At 41.0% G+C, this 20,862-nt stretch overlaps 1 protein-coding gene across 3 annotated transcripts in view; it reads right to left on the bottom strand.

Annotated features, from left to right (window-relative positions):
- Window positions 1-1,377: 1,377 nt before the first annotated feature.
- prdm6 (PR domain containing 6) overlaps window positions 1,378-20,862 on the bottom strand; it is a 102,530-nt gene continuing 83,045 nt past the window's right edge. Inside the window, exons 8-10 of one of the 3 annotated variants that reach the window (XR_013657912.1) lie at window positions 11,962-12,138; window positions 5,414-5,597; window positions 1,378-1,512 (exon numbers count right to left, since the gene is read on the bottom strand). Coding sequence is in view for 2 of the 3 variants with exons in the window: in XM_023958809.2 (XP_023814577.1) it covers window positions 5,483-5,597; window positions 11,962-12,138 (292 nt within the window). In the remaining variant the exon portion in view is untranslated. Of the gene's footprint in view, window positions 1,513-4,968; window positions 5,598-11,951; window positions 12,139-20,862 lie in introns of those variants that run through there. The other 2 variants (XM_023958809.2, XM_078952148.1) reach the window with 2 other exon arrangements.

The raw sequence follows: 20,862 nt of genomic DNA, 5'->3' as shown, positions 1-20,862 counted from the left end.
TCATTTCTTAGGAGCTAAAAATAGCATAGTCGTAATTAAAAGACCACTGGAAGCGCTTTGAATATGGATCAAAAGATGACTGGAGTGGAACTTAACGGCGCTTATTTTAAACATTCATGTGCCTTTATGATGCTTGTAAATATGATAAAGTGAACAAAAGCTGAGAAGGAAAAAAAGCACAGATTGTTTCTGATAAGATTAAAAACTTATTTCAGCTTTATTTCCAGAGGAATGATGTCTTTTTGGTTTCAGGTTTCATTCTGTACATTCATTACAAAAGAGGGAGTCAGGAAATCATGCAAACAAGGACGAGTCCAAACCAGCTGCTGACTTCTTCAGCCCGTGTGGTTCTCCTCTGCTGATCCAGAAAGGTCCAGCAGTGTAGCTCAGCTGAAAGTCAGAAACGTTCCGTTTCCAGGTCCAGTCAAGCTCCAAGAAGTCCAGAAACTCCCAGTTTGTCACTGAGCTGCTTTTGGGCCGCGGCGACGCTCCAGCTGGACTTTAAGGACACAGATGCAGGTCTGGACTTCCATCACTCTGCCGGTCTTTGGGTCGAGCAGTTAAAGCTTTCATTGGTTCAACAGGATCATTCTTCTTAAAGCTTTTTAATTCTCAGGCACAAACTTGATCAGGCGTCGGTGGAATAACTGAGTTTTTAACCCTCATTCTTCTGAACTCAGAAGTATTTACACGTGTGAGGACTCAAAGCGGGCCGAGTGGCACATGAACCGTCTTCATCACGAGGAGGAGGAGGAGGAAGAGGAGTGCTGGACAAAGCTCTGCCCTTTCAAAGAGCTGAGCATCAACCAGCATGTATGAAAGATAAAAACATGAGTAGAGAAAGAGGACATTTAACCACATGCTGAGTCAGCGTCATGTTCAACACGGTGAATTGTTTCTATAAGAAATCACAGGCTCTTCTCATGTCTGTCAACACCGGAGCTGCAAAGATGACCTCATGAACATTTCAGAACAAAAGTGCTTGCAGCACGACATGGCCAACAAGATAAATAGAATTTTTGTCTTTTTTTTTTCATTTTGATTTTTTTTTTTTCCAACACATACTCCTTAATTTATTTAAAGTCTATGTCCCCTTCATGTGATGAGCTCTTAGTCTGCTTTGGTTTTGTCTCCTTTGGCTTCAAAGTTGCAAAGAGAATGAATAAAACTGCACAGTAAAGCTACATTCTGACTTTTTTTTTTTGGTATATCCATAGTTTTGTCAAAATTAGAGCAAAGTTTTCTTTGGAAGGAAACAAATTGAGACAGTCAGAGTCCCTCCTACTGCTCCACCTGGAGGTTCAGCTTCTCTGCAGGGAGAAGGATCTTTGGTTTGGTTCAACGAGGGTTCTCCTCAGCAGGAAGGAAGAAGTCCAGGTGACGTCTCTCTGATTCGGTCAGTCGGGGTTCCATTTGTCAGCTCCATCTGAAAATATCCCGTTCAGGTGGTTTTCCTGCCTATCAGTCCACACGGACACAGATGACGCCCTCTCTAAACTCCAACCCCGCTCTCTGTACCAGGTAATAAAGGTCACAGAACGGAGGAAAAAAGAAGAATGAATCAGATTTTCATTCAGGAAGCATTTTCTTATCATAACCACAATCCACGAAGGACTGTGTGAGGTCAAATATGAGGTCAACAGGAGCTCCTGTTGGTGATCTGGCGTTCCATCAGAGCGAGGCCGCCTTTAACAGATTCTGCAGCCATAATGGGGCTTTATTGGATGGAGGAGCTGTTCTATAAATAACATATGCTGTAATGTTTCTTTTATGAATTCATATGAAGAATTAAGATATGCCTAACAGTTAGATAAAAGGTTTAATAAAAATTGACCAAATCAAAACATGGCAGCCGGTCACCAGCCAATCCTGTTTTAGTTTAGTGTTTGCTTGTTTAACGGTTTGGTTTATTATTCTGGATTGAGTTTTTATAAACATCAAGTTTTGCATTTTGTCCTCTGTTGATACAAGTTTTTCTGATTTTCTTTCGTTTGACGCGAAAAAACAGCACACACACAAAAAAATATTACATTTCACATCAAAACATTTTTAAAGTGCTGTCTTTTTTATGAATACTTTCAAAATAAAGTGCTTTTAACTTTAATGAATCCTGTAAGACTGAAAAACTGGAGATAAATAAAAAGCTACAATACTTTCAAAATGATTTTAGAACTACAAAAAAACGTTTCTTTAGTCATGTAGCTTGTTATGGATTTGTTGGTTGGTAATGGTTGGACTTCTAAAAACCAGAGAGATCGATGGGGTAAGGAATCTGTCAAAAAGAAACATATTCATAAAGACAAAGTTGAGCACAAATGAATACTTTTTGCACAACTTTGCATAAAAAATATAAATATAGCAGTTAGTTTTACGTTTAACATGTCTGTTTTGAAAATGACTTTTCTTTGAGTTGAATAGAAAATTTTCTGTTAATTCACTGTCAAAAATAGGTCACGGGGTCACAGGCATAAACATCGAATGCCGAAACATATAATGTTTTCAATTAAGTTTATTTATTAAACTAAAATAAAATAGAACTTTTTAGAATGCAATTGTTTCCAAAAAAAAGGAAAATAATTTTGTTACAATAGGTCTGTTGAAAATGGAATAAAACAAAAGTAATACAGCGATCTCCGGCCGCATTTTGTCGTGTAAACATTGCACCTGCTAACAGTTTCAGACCTAGAAGTGGTGGGAAAAGGACCAGAAAGAGGTAGCAGACATGCCACTCTACTCATTAGACTGAAAAAAAGGTGCATGTCTGTCAAAATTGGTTGACATTCAGAGGAAAACTAAATGAAAACAGCTAAGTTAACTCAGAGCTAAAAAATGCTAATAACTGGCATCCGACCGCTTCTGCAGTAAAAAAAAAGATCAAATAAATACATCAATAAATAAATGTCAGTAGGATTAGAATACCCAGCTTTTCTTTTTTTTCTTCCTTTTTTTTTTTAATATCGCTACGGTCGACCACCAGTTAGTCTACTTTAGCTCAGATTTAGCTTTCTAGATTTTATTTTCCATCCATTTTATTAACCCACTATCTCCCTTTGGGGTTCTGCCAGATGTGCAAAAGCAGGGTCCACCTGGACAGGTCCGGGGGCTGGAGCGAGCCCGCCATACCGGGAATAAAATGGCTGGCGGAGCGGGGATCCCCCGCCCTGCTTCACCGCCAGCGCCACCTCCCGCTGTTAGCTGGCCGCCAGATGGCAGATTCTATTATCCCTTGTGCTATCCTAGGCACTTTAACATTGGGAGTTGGGTCATTTAGACCCACTAGACAGTGCTCTGAACCTTTTTTCTTCAGTGATTTGTGATCTTCACTGGTGTCCATGGATTACATGAAATCTTTCCACCTTTATCCACCTTTATCATGGTAGGGAGAACACTTCAATGGAAGGGGGGGGTCATCTAAGATAGCACAAGGGTTAAATTATCATATCTTTTTATGTTGAACATAAACTTTTTTACACCTTATATTAGGGATGTTGGCTGCTCTTTCTTCCCACCACTTCCAGGTTGTTTATTCAGTCAGCTTTTTTCACCCGGAAACAAAAAATGCGGCAGGACATCGTTGTTATAATCTTCTTGTTTTTTTTTTTAACAGAGTTTATCCCTTCCAGGGAATCAATACTATTCTAAAAAGTTTCATTCTGTTTTAGTTCAATAAATGAGGCTCAGAACGCATGTTGAATCGATGTTTCGGGACCCTTTGACATATTTTTGACAGTTTGTTAACGGGGGAAATTTCTTATTCAAGACCAGCAAGAGTCGTATTTAAAACCGACATGTCAAACATAAAACTAAATGTTGTATTCTTGTTTTTTATTTTAAGTTGTGAAAAAAGTATTAATTTATGCACAACTTTGTGTTGATGTATATGTTTCTTTTTGATGGTTCTTACCCCACAGAGATCCACCATTTACCAGCAGGTTTTTGATCTGCATTAGTTGTATACTTGTTAGGTGTCTTTCCATAAAACTCTGCATCCTTTACATTACAAAGACCCGCTGGAATCAGGATCAGCCAGCAGCAGCACCTTATGTCAAGCTTTAATCAGAGACTGAGAGTTTTCAGAGATGGACGCTGCTCCTACAGAGCTTCGGTTAGCTTAGTAGGAGGGTGCGGGTTCATGCTAGAGACCTGTGCGACGCATAACTCTAAAAAAGGGGAAGGAAAAGATTTAATTAAGGATCAGAACTGATTTGTCAGCGAATCCTCAGAATTATAGAAAAGCACAAAGACATCGACATGGAAGGGGTTGTGAAGATTGGCCAGGATGTGAACTTTTTCCATAAAGCACATCTTTTCAGAAGTTTTGAAAGAATAAAATTACCTGCTAAGTCACTATTTATCAGCATTAAACTGAAACTTAGGAAACAGTCATGTGGTTGGATAAAAAAACAAACGCTTCCTGATTGTTAATCTGATGCTGAGAAGATGAAAGCATTCCTGTCAAACTATGAAGCTCAACATTACTATTGAACTGGGGGCTCTGGAGCCTCTTTCATCCCTCCATTGGGATTCTTTGGCTTAAAAAAGGTCAAACAATATAGGGTAAATAATCAATTTGAGGTTTTGGTTACTTTCTTTAAGTTGATTTTGGCATTTACATTTAAATTTTTAAATGTCTGATTAATGAGGAAAATGATGATAAAAGGTTTAATGTGCTGTCCGTCCATTCATCCACCCACCCATCCATCCATCCATCCCTCCATCCAGGATCCATCCATCCCTCCATCCATTCATTGATTCATCCATTGATTTATCCATTCATCCATCCCTCCATCCATTGATTCATTCATCCATTATCCATCCATCCATCCATCCATCCATCCATCCATCCATCCATCCATCCATCCATCCATCCCTCCATTAATTGATTCATTCATCCATTATCCATTCATCCATCCATCCATCCATCGATTCATCCATCCATCCATCCATCCATCGAGCAGGAGGATCTAATTTGAGACAGGATGGCTTTTATTTTGAAAGGGGCTTGGTTTTGTTGCTGGCAAAAGAAAAATTATTGAAGTTATTTGCAAAAAAATTAAACCCTATTTCAATTAAACTAGCTACATTTTATAAATTACATTTTATAAATGAACTGCTAAATGGATTCAAAAACATAAATAAGGTGTTTTTTTCTACTTTGCGGCCCTCATTGGGTTCTGGTCAGTAAGAGACCGACCCAAATGGATCTGTTGGTGTTGAAGGTCCCAGACCCCTACAATAAACAATCAGAGCTTACAGTGGGAGGCCGGGGTGGGGGGTAAAATAGTAATGGACTTTCACAGTTTGTGGAGGATCATCTAAACCGAAGCGGCTTCTTTACAACCAGGCGGCGCCACGGCGTTCTCCTGTGTTTTTACAGAAGCCGGTGGAGACAGCGGCGTGTTTGTGGACTCACAAAGAGTTTCTAGATATTTTCAGATGGAGCTGACGCTGGTGGTGGTGGTGGTGGTGGGGTAATCTGGAGTTAATCCACCTCGATGGACTCGCTGCTCTCGTTCATTGGTTTGCACTCGTTGGGAAGTCGCTGATGGCGGCTGAGCTGAGTGGCCTGTGTGAAGCTGCGGTCGCAACGCTCGCACCTAACACACAAACACACACAGAGGAAAACACAAGGAACAGATCAGACAGAAAACTGGCTCAAAAGTCAGAAAAACATTTCTGCTGAGGAAAAAGTACACACACAGACAAAACCCACACACTCAAACAAAGACGAACACACACACACACACACCTATTCGTTAACTATAATGTCCAGTGACAGAACAAAGTGTGTGTGAGCTCCAGCGGAGCAGCAACTGTAATTGTTGCCCTGATCTTCACAACCTGACCAATAAATTACACCCAGACTCCACCTGTCAATAATCTATCAGGGGGCCGGGCAGGGCCATCCCATCCCAAGCACATTAACACACATTGACACACACATTAACACACACTGACACACACGTTAACACACACTGACACACACGTATGTCCAGGCCTGATAAGGCACCGTCTCTGTCACTTTCAATAGCAGCACCGACGAGACAGAGCTTTTAGTGTGAGCTGCAGGTGGGGGAGAGGGGCGGCGGGGGGGGGGGGGGGGTGGACCCAACAGCCCAGAAACAGAACCAACAAAACGGGGGGGGCACTGGGGAGTGAAGCAGCAGGGTTGGCTCAGTCCAAACGGTGGAATGAAACTCAGAGTGAGAAGTGTTTCTGCTGCAGCTCAGAGCCTCCTGGAGCCTCTCGGGTCCACAGACCATCAGCTCAACCCAGAAGGAAACTTTGATGCGGATTTTTAGAATTTGTCCAAAATACTACAAAACTGTGACATTTAAAGCAACATAATCCAAGACGCCAGAAAGCGTGACTGCTTTTGGTTTCTGAAGGGGAAAGCAAAAAGAAAAGTCTGAACATTTAAAAAAAGAAAAAACATAATCAGTCTAAATTACATGAGCTCAGAATCAAACTGCTAAAGAAGTAAACATAAAAGTGAAAAACGTAGCAAAAGTGGTCTTTGAATTGATCGCAGAGAAACTTTCCTGCGGCTTTAAAAAAAAAAATTAATTCCTGAAATAAACCAATTAATTAAATCAATAATTATTTTTTAAAGACAAAGGTGAGACTTCTTCAAAGTTTTGTCATTTTGTTTTTCCTCGCATTACAGACAAATTGTGAATTAACTATCTAGTAGTGAAGGAATTTTCCAGAAACAGAAAGATGTTTTTGGTGTTTTTAACGTGTTCTTGTGACTTTTTTCTGATGATGGAAGACATCTTTGAGTATTTCTTTTTTCAAACGTTTGTAAATCAGGAGCAGATGAAAATGCAGCTGGAAAAAAATGGCTTCTGTGTCGTAGACACAGCTTCCTGCTTCAATGTACCTCTTTGTTTTCCTTTTTAGTTACACTGGGGATGTGAGGGGCTGTAAGCTAGAGGGAGAGCATGTAAGCAAAGAGCTCTTGGCTATGGGTGACGGGAAGGGGGGAGCGGGGTCGCTCGGCACCAACGGTCCCGCCCACAGCTTTGAGGTGAATTTTGAATGGGCTCCTGCCGCTCTGCAGAAACTTTGCCCTCAAAAACGACACAGGATTTTGGATTTTGGCTAAAAATCTAATTGGTTGAATGCTTTACAGCATTCAACCAATGATGTTGTTTCTCTTTATTTATTACGCTCATCTTCCGCTTTCGGCACTTAAGTCCTTCTACAATTTTTCACCTATTTTAACCATTCAACTATTAAAATGTTCAGCTCTTTCAGTTTATTCCTGCTATGATTTTTGGTTTTTCAAATCCCTTGACTTTCTTAAGATATTCCAGGATTTTCCAAGATTTTTGCTCCATTGAAATACATGGAAAATCCTTGAAAATCTTTGTTTCTTTCAACCATTACAGTTTCAACATACTTTTAGCTAGAGACACCGTTCAAACATTGAAATACTCACAAGGCTTTGGACTTTAACATAAACTGTGAAATTATTATGGGATGGCAACACCACCTACAGTTTGGCAGCCATTTTGTGCCAAAATGTGAGGCGATTTTTAACTCCTTCAATTTTTCCCCTATTTAAACCATTCTACTATTAAACAGTTCAGCTCTTTCAGCTTATTCCTTTCAGCTATGACTTTTGGTCCTTCAAATCTTTGAACCTTTTAAGATACTCCCGGACTTTTTGCTCCATTAAATACATGGGGAATCTTTGAAAACCTTTGTTTCTTTCAACCATTATAACTTCAACAGACTTTCAGCTAGAGACACCATTCAAACGTGAAAATGTGTACAAAGCTTTGGACTATTATTTGGAAATACGTTTTGAAATTATTATGGGATGGCGACGGTTTGGCAGCCATTTTTCATCCATTTCCTCCATTTCTTCAGCAAATTCAGCTTTCATTTAGCAATACAGCATTCAACTCGGCATTTTCTTCTGGAAATGCAGCTTCTTCTAGTCCTAATTAAAAGGCCACTCGGATCCCTTTTACAAAAGATGATTGAAGTGGAACCTTAAGCGTTTGTTGGTTTAAACTTTGTGTCTGAAGCTGGATTTTTCTGTAAATGTTCCTAAGTTAAGAGACAGAAACCGAATCCTTGCCTCAGGTGAACATTCCTGCTGTTGTTTTTTGGTAGGTGAACATGGAAAAACAGCAGATCTGCAGACATCAAAGCTCCTCTGAAGCCTCTCTGTCACAACAACTTATCCAGCAGGACGCACAACAAGAAGGAAGGTCCTCCTGCACAACAAAGAGCCGGAGTGGAGCATCGACCAGCAGCCGTCTCCCCCTCCTCTCAGCAGGGGAAAAATCATGTTGAGCAGCTTGTCCTGACAAGACGACGGAGGAGCTTTAATCAGTTTCCCTCAAGGATCAGTGAAGTTTAAGCTCCCCTCTTATCTTAATCTGCTCTGTACAGCATGAAAGAACGGGAGACTAACACGTGAAGACTGGTTTCGAACTCAGACTGATGGAGACTGAAGGCCTGCTGGGAGCACAGAGGTACGTAGGTATGAAAAGTCACACCCACTGACTGTATACCAGAACTGGGCCGAGTGACCCCTCCCCCCTCGCATTCCAAACAGGAAGTACCTGCTAAAACCGCATAGACTTCTATAGAGAAATAAACAGCATTTAGCGCAAGTTATTTAAGTTATAAACCGACAATCAGACGTCTCAATAAATGTGCGATTCTTCTTAGCCCACGAGTGTTGGGGGTGTGGCCTCCCAACAAGCTCACTCCTAATTGGTGAGAATAGTTGCCATAGAAACGTTGCCTTAGACCGACCTGGTGACTCCAGCATGGCGGCGTCAGTATCATGAAAAAATGGCGACTGAATGGACTTTGTTTGGTTGCCAGAAGTGAATCCTTTACCACGGGTGACGTCACTCTCACTCGGCCCAGTTCTCTGACGCAGTCACTGCTCACGTCTCAGGTTTAACTTCATGACACTTTAAGTCACTTCAAGTTGTGTTTGAAATAAATGATCATCGTAGCAACATGAGACTCAAGGAAAAAAACAAATGTGCATATTTATTCTATGTTTTTAACTTGACAACATCTTCCTTTGATTTCTCAGTTTTATTTCTCTTTTTTTGACATCAAACTCACAGACAGAACCGCTTTACTCTCTAAAATCTCTTTATTTGATATTTTTGTGCTTTTCTGGCCTCGCCTTTCTTGTTTTTGTTTTTCTTTCTGACCACTTTCCGTTTGCTAACTTTCATATTAAATAATGTTAAAGATGTTATGTCTTATAAGACGTGACTTGGGCAAAATGACTCCTTTCATTGTATAAAACTATATATTTTTTACATGAAGTTAAAATGTTTAAAACTGTTTTAACATTTCTTTAAATCCATTTAAAAACAATAATCTGTCATCATTTATTGATGTTTGGATAAAACTCCATAAGAATGTACTGGTTTCAAAAAATAAACTCTTCTTTATTTTGTTATTTTCAAAATAAAAGCAGATCGGTTGCTATTTTTTTTTAAGTTAGTAGGTCACTGATAACAGCTGATGACGTTTATAGAACAGTTTTAATTGTAAGATCACTTTAGTAACAGTTACAAACTGTAAAAACAGTGAGAAAACCATGTAATCAACAATCGTCTTAACACAAACTAGAATCCATTCATTCAGACCTGGATCCCTGTTTGTAATTAAAGGGAAATAAGGATTTTTAAAGTTGAACAGCTTCATCCAGAGTCAAAAACACTCGAACTCAGCACACTATCCTCCTCATGAATTGATTTCATATTAATGATTTGATCAGGAACTAGAAAAACTGCCGACCCTTCAGTTTAAAATGGAAAAAACAACAGTGAACGTTCATTTAAAGAGAAGAAACTCAACAAAGACTCACTTTCTTCACTGTCTTTCTTTGTGTTCTCCTCTTGAGATTAGCCTATTTGACTGATTCTTTATATAAAAAGTCTAGTTTTAGTTTTCCATTTTTGACAACACTGATGACAAAACTACCGGTACTTTTACACAAAATAAAGAAATGTTTGAGATCAAAGTTCATAAAAAAGTTTTCATTTCTTACTGTTGTTGGCGTTTTACCCACATATGTTCAAGTTCTTCAGGGTTTTCTATTAATTCTGTGTCATTTGTTTTGCTTTCCCTTTCTACCACTTGTGCTTTTTCATCATTACAATTCTGCAAAAGTTGGAACCGAACTGGTCAAAGCATTTGTTCCATCTCACTGTCCTCGTGTTTTTCCAGCACAAAGCTGCAGCTCAAAGGAATCACAGTTTTCTGGTTTTCACCCAGAGATTTTCAGTGCCACAATTGCTAGTAACAAATCTGATTTGGGCTCTTTTTTAAAGAGCCGGCAAATATGAGCATTTCATGGGGAACAAGTGTAACAGAGCGCTGTGGCCGTCTCCGTTGGTGATGTCAGAACTAAACAGCAGCAGTGATAAAAGCTGCCAAGAACCCAGGGATCGTCTCTGGAGCGGGACAATAAAGTTGAGCCTTTCCCTCCTGACAAAGTGACAGTGGCAGCTTTAATCTATCCGCTGAACCGTCCGAAAAGAGATAACTCCCCGAGGCCATCGATCTGCTAAAGATTTCAGACGCTCGTCTGTGATTGTCTTTGTCCCGCTCTGCCTCCACAGAGACCCTGAAGTGCTGATGAAAAGGTCCAGGGTCTCCTTCAATTGCTCATTAAGAGGGCTGATTTGCTTTAAGCAAGTTCTCTCCTCTGCTTTCACTTTGTACTTCATGATCTCTTGTTTCTCTCCACTCCTTCACCCTTACGCAGCAAACGTCAATGACAAGCTGTGATTCCTCTGATTGCTGATTAGGAGCGTTAATTTGTTTCCTGCAGAGCTCCCTGGGTACAAACCCTCACATCTACAACTCAATTTGTCCTTTCGCTTTCTCCCTTTCACTCCTTCAGCCTTTCTCCTGTCCGCTCTCTGAGCCCTGACCTCTCTGTCCGTTTGGAGACTCCTTCCTGGGATTGGTTGAGCAGAGCGGTCTGCCCTCTAATTATATCAGGCCCTTCACGGGGGGGGGGTGCAGACCTGAGAGGTCCCTGCGTGAAGACATTCATTATCACTGCGATTGAGCCGCTGCAGTCTGCTGACGCCGTATGATTCACAGAGATCTTCCTCACAGTCTTCATCAGAGGCGGGCCAAAGGGGTCAGATTAGCCTCAACGACAAGACAGAACAAAAGATTGGGGAACGATGAAAAAGTTGGAGTCCAGACGGGAGCAGAAACCAAACAGCGATGTTTGTTTTTTATGAAGCATAACTGCTGCTGTTCAGAGTCTGCATTCAGTCTGATCCAACAACGATGGAAGCGGGGAATGAACGATAATAACATCCACAAGTAAGTTCACCAAAAATGGATGGCAGAGACCGATGTGAACATCACTGAATATCTCTGTTGTGGTTCTATTCTGACTGTCAGGCCACCATGACGCCGATTTGTGTTTCCAATTCCACTGTCTCCAACAACCCTTCATGTCAGGCAGAAGTGGGAGGAGGGCTGTGGCAATAACATAATGCATATTCATTATTAGCAGAAGAAAAGGGGAGACGTGTGATGTATTTTCAAAGGAAAAGAAAAATTGAAACGCTGACATCATTCAGTTGAAACTATCTGCAGATATCAAATGTCGTACAACTCTAATGGAGGCATTTGACAAAATCTGACCTGATCTAAACCTTACAACTTTCCAGAAAAGTCTGTTCTTGCCAACAATTCATGTCTTTATTTGACCCTTTAAGCTGAAGAGGCTTTTAATGATTTGTTGATGACAAACGTTTTCACCAAAAATTGGATGCAAACAAAATTCCTTTTAAGAGTTTTGCAAATGTATTTCTGCAGTGTTGCTGCTGAGTGCAAACGAACACAACACCCACACAAAACGGAAAGAACTCACTGCTAATGTGACTAAAGCATTGTGGGAAGGTGCAGGCTCTTTGAGGGGGAGTACTCACTGTTACTTACTTGAACGGCTTCTCTCCGGTGTGCGTGCGGATGTGGTTGTTGAGGGTAGTGGCGCCGGCGAAGGCCCGCCCGCAGTATCCACACTTGAAGGGCCGATCACTGGAGTGTGTCACCACATGGTTCCTCAGCTCCGACGGCTGTGAGAAGGACTGGGAGCAATGGCCACACTGGTAGGGCCTGATGGAGAGAGAGGGACTGGGTCAGAACCAGGACCAACGTGTTCCTACTTACTCCAATGTAAAATGTCAGTCTTTTTATTTTATTTTATATCTAAGTTTTACCTTTGGATCAGTTTAGGGATTACGCATTAATGGTAGAAGTGCAGATACATCAACAAATCTCTCAATGCAAAAACACATTAAAGATCACAACACCAAATAAAAAAGCCAAGCAAATAAAAAAATTTTTTTTTTTAGAAATAAATGCAAATTTCTAGAAAACAAATGGTCATTTCAAAATAAAACACAATTACAATAAAAAAATAAAAAAAGGAAATGTTTGAAAAAGCAAAATCATTTTTCAGAAATAAGAATAAAATGTTTAAAAAAATGAAATAAAATAAGAAACTGGAAAAAAACAGGAACTATGGGACGTCACTGATTGGATGATGATATCTTTTCCACAGGAAGTTTTTTTATGATGATGTCCTCTGGCAGAAAGAGTTTTTGTCATGCTTCTTTAAGCCTTTCAGAGTAAACTATATTCATAAATCATAGTATATTAATTACCATTGTCACACTAAAGAACAAATTATGTATGAAATATGAGTTATTTTCCTGAGTTATTTTCCAAACCGGAAGTAAGACGACTCGATCTCTGAGGCCCCGCCTTTCACTCCATGTGAGTGTCGCCCACGAAAACAAACAACATCCAAACTTTTGCAAAGACGGATGTTCATATTGTACATATAAAGGGAAAGAGTCCAGCCGATCACTGCTAGCTTCATGGAGAAAGTGGGAGTGTCTTTTAGCCTGGGGGCGGTGCTGACAGCTCAGACTCGTCCTGGAAGGGGGTGTTACTCACTTTGTGACATCACAATGTGAAAACCCACTCGTCATGGATTGGGAGGGGCTGGTGCTCAGAGCACAGGTTTTTAGAGGAATATTCAGAGATGCGTTAGTGGATTAAAATACTGCTTTGGGGTGGTATATAGTGAGGAATGAACATGATAAAAACCTTAAATGCTAAAAAAGTTGATTTGCATGATATGGGTCCTTTAAGCTTCTGAGCAGTCACTGATTAATCAACTCTTTATCACAGTTTAGACAAAACATCCTTCTGCTTCCCTCTTCTTCAAAACTCAAACGTCATCATTGATGTCCTTTCTTTTTTGTCTTTTTTTTATTGTGTTTCATTTTTTTTCATTTCATTTTTTACCGTTTTGGTTTCTGGAATTTTCTTTTCATTGCTAAAATGTAGTATTTTTGTGTTACTATTAGTTTTGCTTTTTCAATTGTTGCTGTGATCTTTAAAGTGTTTTTGAGTTGCTTTGCTGGTGTGGTTTGCACTTCAGGGCCACCGTACACCTTTGATGACACCCTTTGCTGGTCACCAATAAAGGCATTAATATACAGTTGAGATAATCTGGCCTTGTTGCAGTGATTTCGGCTCGTTTGCAATAAAATGATCAGTAATTCACTGGATTTTAACAAATAATAAAGCTCATCCTGACGTGTTTGCCCTCTGTGTAGAGAAACAGGTGAACTAGAACATTGACATTTGCATTGCAGATTTTTTTTTTTAAAAATCTATTAAACATTAACAAACATTCAAATATTTTACCTATTTGGCTTTACAGCATGTGGCTCCTTTAGAGGATTGCTGCTTTTCAGTTCACTGTAACCCAATTTTATGTTTATTTTAAAGCTGTTTTCCATTCATTAAAAATGAATCAGCATTTGTCTTGAATCACGTAAAGAGTTAATTACCTCATTTCTAAGAGTTGAAGGTTAAGGACCTACAAAAAAAGTAGGTCTTAAACCAATCAGATCATCACAGACATCTGATGAAGATGAAGAAACCTTTCTAGAGTTTGGTGCCATCAAGTCACAAATGAATGTTTTGATGGGATGGAGAAGAAAATCAAGGTTTGAAAACGCACCGCGGATGCGTCAGAGATGTTTGGACACAAAAACACAACCCTGATCGCATTACAACAATGATGGGAGGAAACCACAGAGAAAGGTCTGGAAAACTAAGATAAACTACACAAGCGCATTGGGTCCAGATTCTGCTCCCGTAACCATGGCAACATGACCCTCATCAACAATGCAAGCCCCGATTGTGACTGGACCATCTATCACTGTGTGTGTATGTGTGTGTGATAGCTTTAAAGAGATTGTGTGTTTGCGTTGTGCACAGACGATAGTTCACAGTGGGACCAAAGCAGACTGAAACAAACAACCCAACAGCAGCTGTGTGTCCGCCCGGAGCGCCTCCCTCCAGACTGCTGGGTTCAGTGGGAGATCGCCTCTTCACTAGTGTGATTTTGGATCCTGAAAGTTTGACTGAGTCGCGATGCTGCTGCAGAAGAAAAAGAGTCTCCAGCAGATCAGGGAAGATTGCAGGTGCTGCAGAACCCAGTATCAGCAGCACGTTGGCATAAACATTAGATAAAAGTGTGGACTCTTATGCATGCCTGTTCAGCACCTGAGGCTCACGGAGAGCTCCTGCAGAGCAGAGGCGGACGCTGCGGCCAGCGGCTGAGCGCCCGGCTCTCTGAGACGTTCAGCTGCCATCCTGCTCCACTTTATCACATTAAGGAGCTGACGAGGAGCCTCAGATCCAATTACTTAACCTGGCTGTTAGCGCTGACAGCTGAGGGGGAGAGCTGTCTGCAGCGGCTGCACTCACAGACCAGAGACATCATCATTGACGCTGCTTTTAAACGGGAACTCCACTGCGAGGAGTCTGTGTGCACGCCGAGCTTTGCTGTCAGGATCTGCTGCATCGTTCTCGCTAACACTTTGGTCTCCTCCTCTTGTGAAGCTACCACTGCAGATCAATATATAGTAAGAGGAGAACATTTCTGCAGCTCAAAACAAGAAAAAGGAAGAGGCTCCTCTGGTTTCTGTGCCACCAGCTGCACTCTGTCACTCAAAGCCTTTTCTTTTGCTGCCTCAACCACCACGTAAACTGTTGCTCCTCCCTCACCTAAAGACATGCATGCAAAGTGGAGACCAATTTCTGTAAACCAGGGCAAAACATGGCTTTAGTCCGAACCCCCTTGGGCCCAAAAACACACCATGAGATCTGCCACTACCTCACATGTCCCCACCCTCAAGCTTCCTCTCAGACAACTGCTGGGTAGTTCCCCTTAAGTTGTTTGCGTAACAACAAGGGGGGGGGGGGGGGGGTGCCTGCAGGTCACTGCATGAACAATGTTTTGAAGTCTGTTGGCTTTTCTGCAACATTCCAGCCTGATGGTCAGGTGGGAGGCTGCCACAGCTGAGGTTAGAGGTTCAACCTTCCAGGAACTTATCCGTAGTAAAAGAGTAATTATACTGTACCATGGTTCAGGTAAAGACTTTATTCTGTGTGGCTGCTGGGTGGCCATTAAACAGAAATGTGAAACATAGGTTAACATACGTTAGTCCACAGTTTTGAAATAGTTTGTTGTCTGTTTTTCTGTCTTGCTTGAAACAGAGTGAACACGCGTTTATAAATATCTGTATTATTAGTCTAAGTTACACTCTGAGCACGTTTTGATTTATTCAAAAAAAATGTTCCCAGTGCTCTTTTAATAAGGATTACGCCATTTTAACCAAAATCTAAAAGCCTGTGTCGTTTTCTAGGACAAAGTTTCTGCAGAGCGACAGGAGCTCATCACAAATTCACCTCTGAGTTGTGGGCGGGACTGTTGGCGTGGAGTAAGCCCGCCCCTTTCCTGTCAGCCATTGGTTTGGCCGTTAGCTTCCAGCCACTCACACCCCCAGCCCACAGCTATCTGATCCAGATTCCAGCTCAGAAAAGGAAAACAAAGACGTTCATGGATCTATTTGTCTGGATGGGGATGATCAGAATGGAGCGGAGCGGTGAGGATGTCACCTGCCTAGCCTCTTTGCTATGTTACCAATACGATTGTTTAAAAAAAAAAAGTTTCATCTGTTCCTGATTCACAACAACTTGGATAAAGAAATACTCAGCGATGCAATATTGAGCTTAATTTTCTTAAAATATCTCCATCATTATGAGAAAAATGCAACAAGAACATGTTAAAAACACCAAAAGCACGTACATGAGTGCACACACAGGACAAAGTCAGCATGGAATGTACGTAGAAAACCCTTTCCTGATGTGTCATGAAGCCAGCAGCTGCTGAAGTAAACCATCTTTCATCCGTTTAGTTTCAACGGCAGCAGCTGGTGGAGCCCGACCAGAGATCTTGGCTTTACCTGATGGAGCAGCACATCAGGAACCTCTGAAGCAGATTTAGCCCCTTTCTGACCTCTAGCAGGTCAGTGTGGACCCCCCCCCCCCCCCAACTCTACGTATAGACAATCACAGTTTATCTCTACTAATAATTTGATCTCAGCCAAGGTGTATTTAAATATATCTAACACTGGATGTTGGCAAAAATCCATAATGGTGCATTCATGCTTAGGAATCGTCAATAGCTCTCCTTTTGGAGCAGACCTTCTCCTTTTTCTCTGCTCATCACAGCTTCTTGTGTTTCTCTGTGTTGATGTGTGAAAGTTCACAAGTGCTGCTTGAAAATAAAGCCGTTTCCATTTGAAACCAATAAGACAAAACTCACACTTCCCTTCCCAACAAATAGGTAAACATTGCAGAAGTAGAATAAAACAAATAGACCAACATCTTCACAGCTCTAATAAATCACAAACTCCTACAGCACCCCGAGGACGCAGAGCGCACACACACTCACACTGAAGTAATACGAGTAAAATAGTGTAATATAAAATCGAAAAATTCTCACTTGCAGTTTTCCACATACAAGGCGTCTCGCCGTGGGGGTCGCCTCATTTATCAGCCGGCCGGTCTATAAGTTCACGCCTCAGCGGGCCGCACCACTATTTATTAGGTGGGTTTTCTATGAAGAGCTGCATTGATTGTGAATAGTTTAAGTTGATGAATGTGTGGATATTATTTATTAAGGCAGCAGGCTGGGAGATTAATGCCCGGTTATTGTTTATTACAGTGGAAAGAGGAGGAGGAGAAGCATGAGCACCTTCATCCCAGACACACACACACACCTGTACGTGCATATTCAAAGTGCAATCTGCACACACAAGTGTATGTAAATATGGAATTGCAAATATAGAAGAGGTTGGTCTGACTCTGCAAATCCGTTACGGTAAACAAAGTTTAGACTAAACCAGAGAATCAACAAAACAAAAGGAAAACATTTCAGAAGACATGAAATTCCAAATCAGAAAACACTCAAAGATGAGGCTTAAAAAGACCCGAAAAAGCTTTTAAATCATAAAAAAGCTAAACAATTCTGTGTTTTCCAGACAGCTTCTGATTAACAAGTACAAAGAACTGGCTGCAGTTATCTTCAATGTCACAAAAAACGGAAAGTGATGCAGAAAAGGCTGACTTTTACAAAAGACAATGAAATGAAACAGAAGAGAAAAAAGTCAGATTCGATCTGGACCGTCCTGCACAGTGAGAGGTGAAACTCACTCTTCAGGATGGCCACAACAGGAGCTAAAGCCAATCTGTTTGTTCTGCTGCTTGAAGGGTCTATATCATGCTATTCTTAAGCCTTTCAGAGTATCCACATATATGATAACATATTACCTTTGGCACAAAACAAATTTTTTTTATGAAATATAAGTTATTTTTGCAGCTCATTTTTCTACCTGGAGGTAAGACAAATCGATCTCTGAGGCTCCGACTTTCGCTCCTAGTGGGTGCCGCCCAATTCATGATGTCAAACTAGAGCCGCCCTTGGCAGCGTGTCTGTGTCTAGAAAACAACATCTGAACTTTTGCAAAGATGGATGTACATATTCTGCATGTAAAAGGAAAGCGTTCAGCCGCTATAGCTCCATGGAGAAAGTGGGCGTGTGTTATCCTGGGGGCGGGGCTGACAACAAAGACTCTTCCTGGAAGGGGCTGTTCCCCACTTTGTGACGTCACAAAGTTAGAACTCACATGTTTTCGTGGATCGGGAGGGGCTGCTGCTCCAAATATCGCTTTGGAGTTGTTTTTCGTGAGAAATGAACATTATTAAACACTGACATAGGCCCTTTGAAGTTCTGCAATCAGGATTTTTCTGGAAATTTGGCGGGACGATGTGGTTAAAAGGGTGGGGATTTGGGTTGTTTTCATTCTGTCATATATACATAAAGATGTAAAGCACTTTGAGCTACATTTTAACGTGTACAAAAATTGCTTCATAAACAAAAATTGCTCTTGGGCTGAGCAGTGTGTGACCTGTGGACAAATGTTCAAAATGGGCTTTAAAAGTCACTCACCTTCACTTTTATGATCAAAATTAAGTAGCCTTAAGTAGTCTTTTATTATAACTTAGAGAACTAAAAAATATGAAAGCTGAGGGTTGATGGTTTGAATACCAGTGGCATATTTTCTGTGTGCAATTGTTTCAACCTCAAGTAGTAGGTGGCAGAATGCAATCATTTCATTGGTTTGTCAACTTCCAATTACTAAAAAGAAGAATGGATTGATTGTGTGATGATTAATTTAAACAAAAATTAGATTCATATAATTTGTGTTGACTTATAGTTGATTTTGGTTCATTCTGAACGATCTGATTCACTGACCTAAACTGGACCCAGGACATCTTTAGCCCGAACATCACGCAGTGTGAGTCAGACAGAAATACCTGGTACTGAAGAGTGCAGGTGGAATTTTCCCCATTCCTTGGATTTCTTCAAGACAATCCAGTGTAAATGAAATATGTGTCCAAACAAACAACTAAACAAGAATGAATGTCAAATCCATTCACACTTTAGTTTCCTAAAGTTCAGCCCACTGCTGTTTTTTCACATCCAAAATGTCCAAAGGGAACATGATTAGAACCTTTTAGCACACATCTGTTGTCCGCTGTGATGATACTTGGCCCTTTTTACCTTAAAGTAAAATAAATCTACTTTGTCTCTATCTAAGTGGTATTTTGCAATATCGATCATAATCTATGTTTTTCATTTTGAACTGATTTTATAATGGCATAAGTAGTTTCGATTAGCAACTTGCCTCAGGCAGGTCGATCTGGTTGGATCATAGGAACAGAAATCAATTCATCGATAAAGTCGATTGATCGTTAGGTGTTCCACTACAGTCTGCCTTTTTTTTAGCACAGTGTGGCTTTTGCATCATGTGTTTTAAAGAATGAAATGTGGGTGTGTAGTTTGAACGAGCGAAACCAATTGTTTTGCCGTTTCACACCACGCCACTGTGCTCTGGTCCATCTCTTCAGGCCAGACCTCCTTTGGGATCGGGTGTACTGTGTTGCGATGGTACTGTGGTCAAGCCTTAGGGTCTATTCAGACTGGAAAAGTGTGTTGGTCGGATCGAGTCTTGAACCTTGCTTTTGGTCTGTATTCAGACTGGTGTCTACCTGAGAATTCTGCTTCGAACTAAAGCCTGTTAAAAAAAACATTTAACTAAAGATCTCTTAAATTACTGGCCAGGAATCACAAGGGCGGGTCAAAGCAACTACAGAAAAAATAATGGAAGTCGTGTGCTTTGCCAAAGTTTATATTTTGCTTGAATATCTGTATCATCATCAGGTCCAACACTTTTTGGTTGGCATGCTGCAAGGCAGTTACTGAGGAGACAACAGCTAAGAAGGTACGCTGCTAAATGTTTACGACATGATTTGTCGGGAAAACAGCGAGCAGCAATGTGTATCACATTCAAAGTTGTTTTAACGAGTCTGCATTCATCCAATCACATTTCAATGAGAGTCTGTGTCTCATCAATGCTGCTCGTTAGTCCGCGGCTCTCTGTTTACCGTCTACTGTGGTCGTTTTGGTCCAGTTGTTCCACTCCAAGCACGGAGCCTATTCTGACCAAGGAAACTCAGAGTGAACCGAAGTGAAGTCCGATTGGAAACAAACCGAGACCACCTCCAAAGATGGGTCCAAGAGAGTTTCCTCTTCCCGGACTAAAAATGTGTTCTGCATTATTGTGGAAAAGAATTCTGGTTTAGGGGTGTGACGATATCCGCATCACTTCATCACAGCACTTTTTTTTTTAAAGTGTTTTTTTTTTTAAAGTTCAGCATATGGTGCGTGATTGGAACTGCAATAAACACATTAAACACATTCATCTTTGCTGATAATTTACTTTTTCTGACTTCAAGGGTTTCTGGGGGAAACCTTTTATTACTGTTCTCTGTCACTCCCTGCGCCGCGCCTCTCACTCCCTCTACTCACACACACACACGTTTCAGCAGCACATACACATCGTCATTCTACAACAGAAGTTTCCGTCTTGAACACCAAACACGAACGCGCACTGTTAGATTTCGATGAATATCACTACATGTTTTGTTTGGGAACTATTTTGTGCAGCGCAAAGTTTCGTGTCTGTATAAATAAAGGCGGAGCCTCCTGCTCCGCGTTCTTCATGGGTGTCAGGCTTCATGGCTACCAGAAAGGTGACAAAGTGTCTGCTGTCTGTTTATTACTGGGCAAAATATAATATTCTGAGAAGATGTCTGTACCAGAGAGCACAGGTGAAGCCTCGCATGCAGCTAGAGAGCGGTCCGCTGCAGAAGAATCAACACGCACCCCCAACACACGTGTGCGCTCCTTCCTCCTAGTCCTACACACGCAGCGCGCTGACACACACACACACATAGTCATTCTACAACACCTCTATAGTTAGTTCATTAGTTAGATAGGTAGTAGTTAGTTGTACTGTTATTTGTTAGTAAAGACTACTGCATTGTATTTGTATTTATTTGCGA

Source organism: Oryzias latipes, chromosome 9 (genome assembly GCF_053564925.1).
Source record: "Oryzias latipes strain Hd-rR chromosome 9, Olatipes_Hd-rR_3.1".
Taxonomy (NCBI): domain Eukaryota; kingdom Metazoa; phylum Chordata; class Actinopteri; order Beloniformes; family Adrianichthyidae; genus Oryzias; species Oryzias latipes.
Note: the sequence above shows the minus strand (reverse complement) of the source record. Positions and strands in the feature narration are given on the sequence as shown.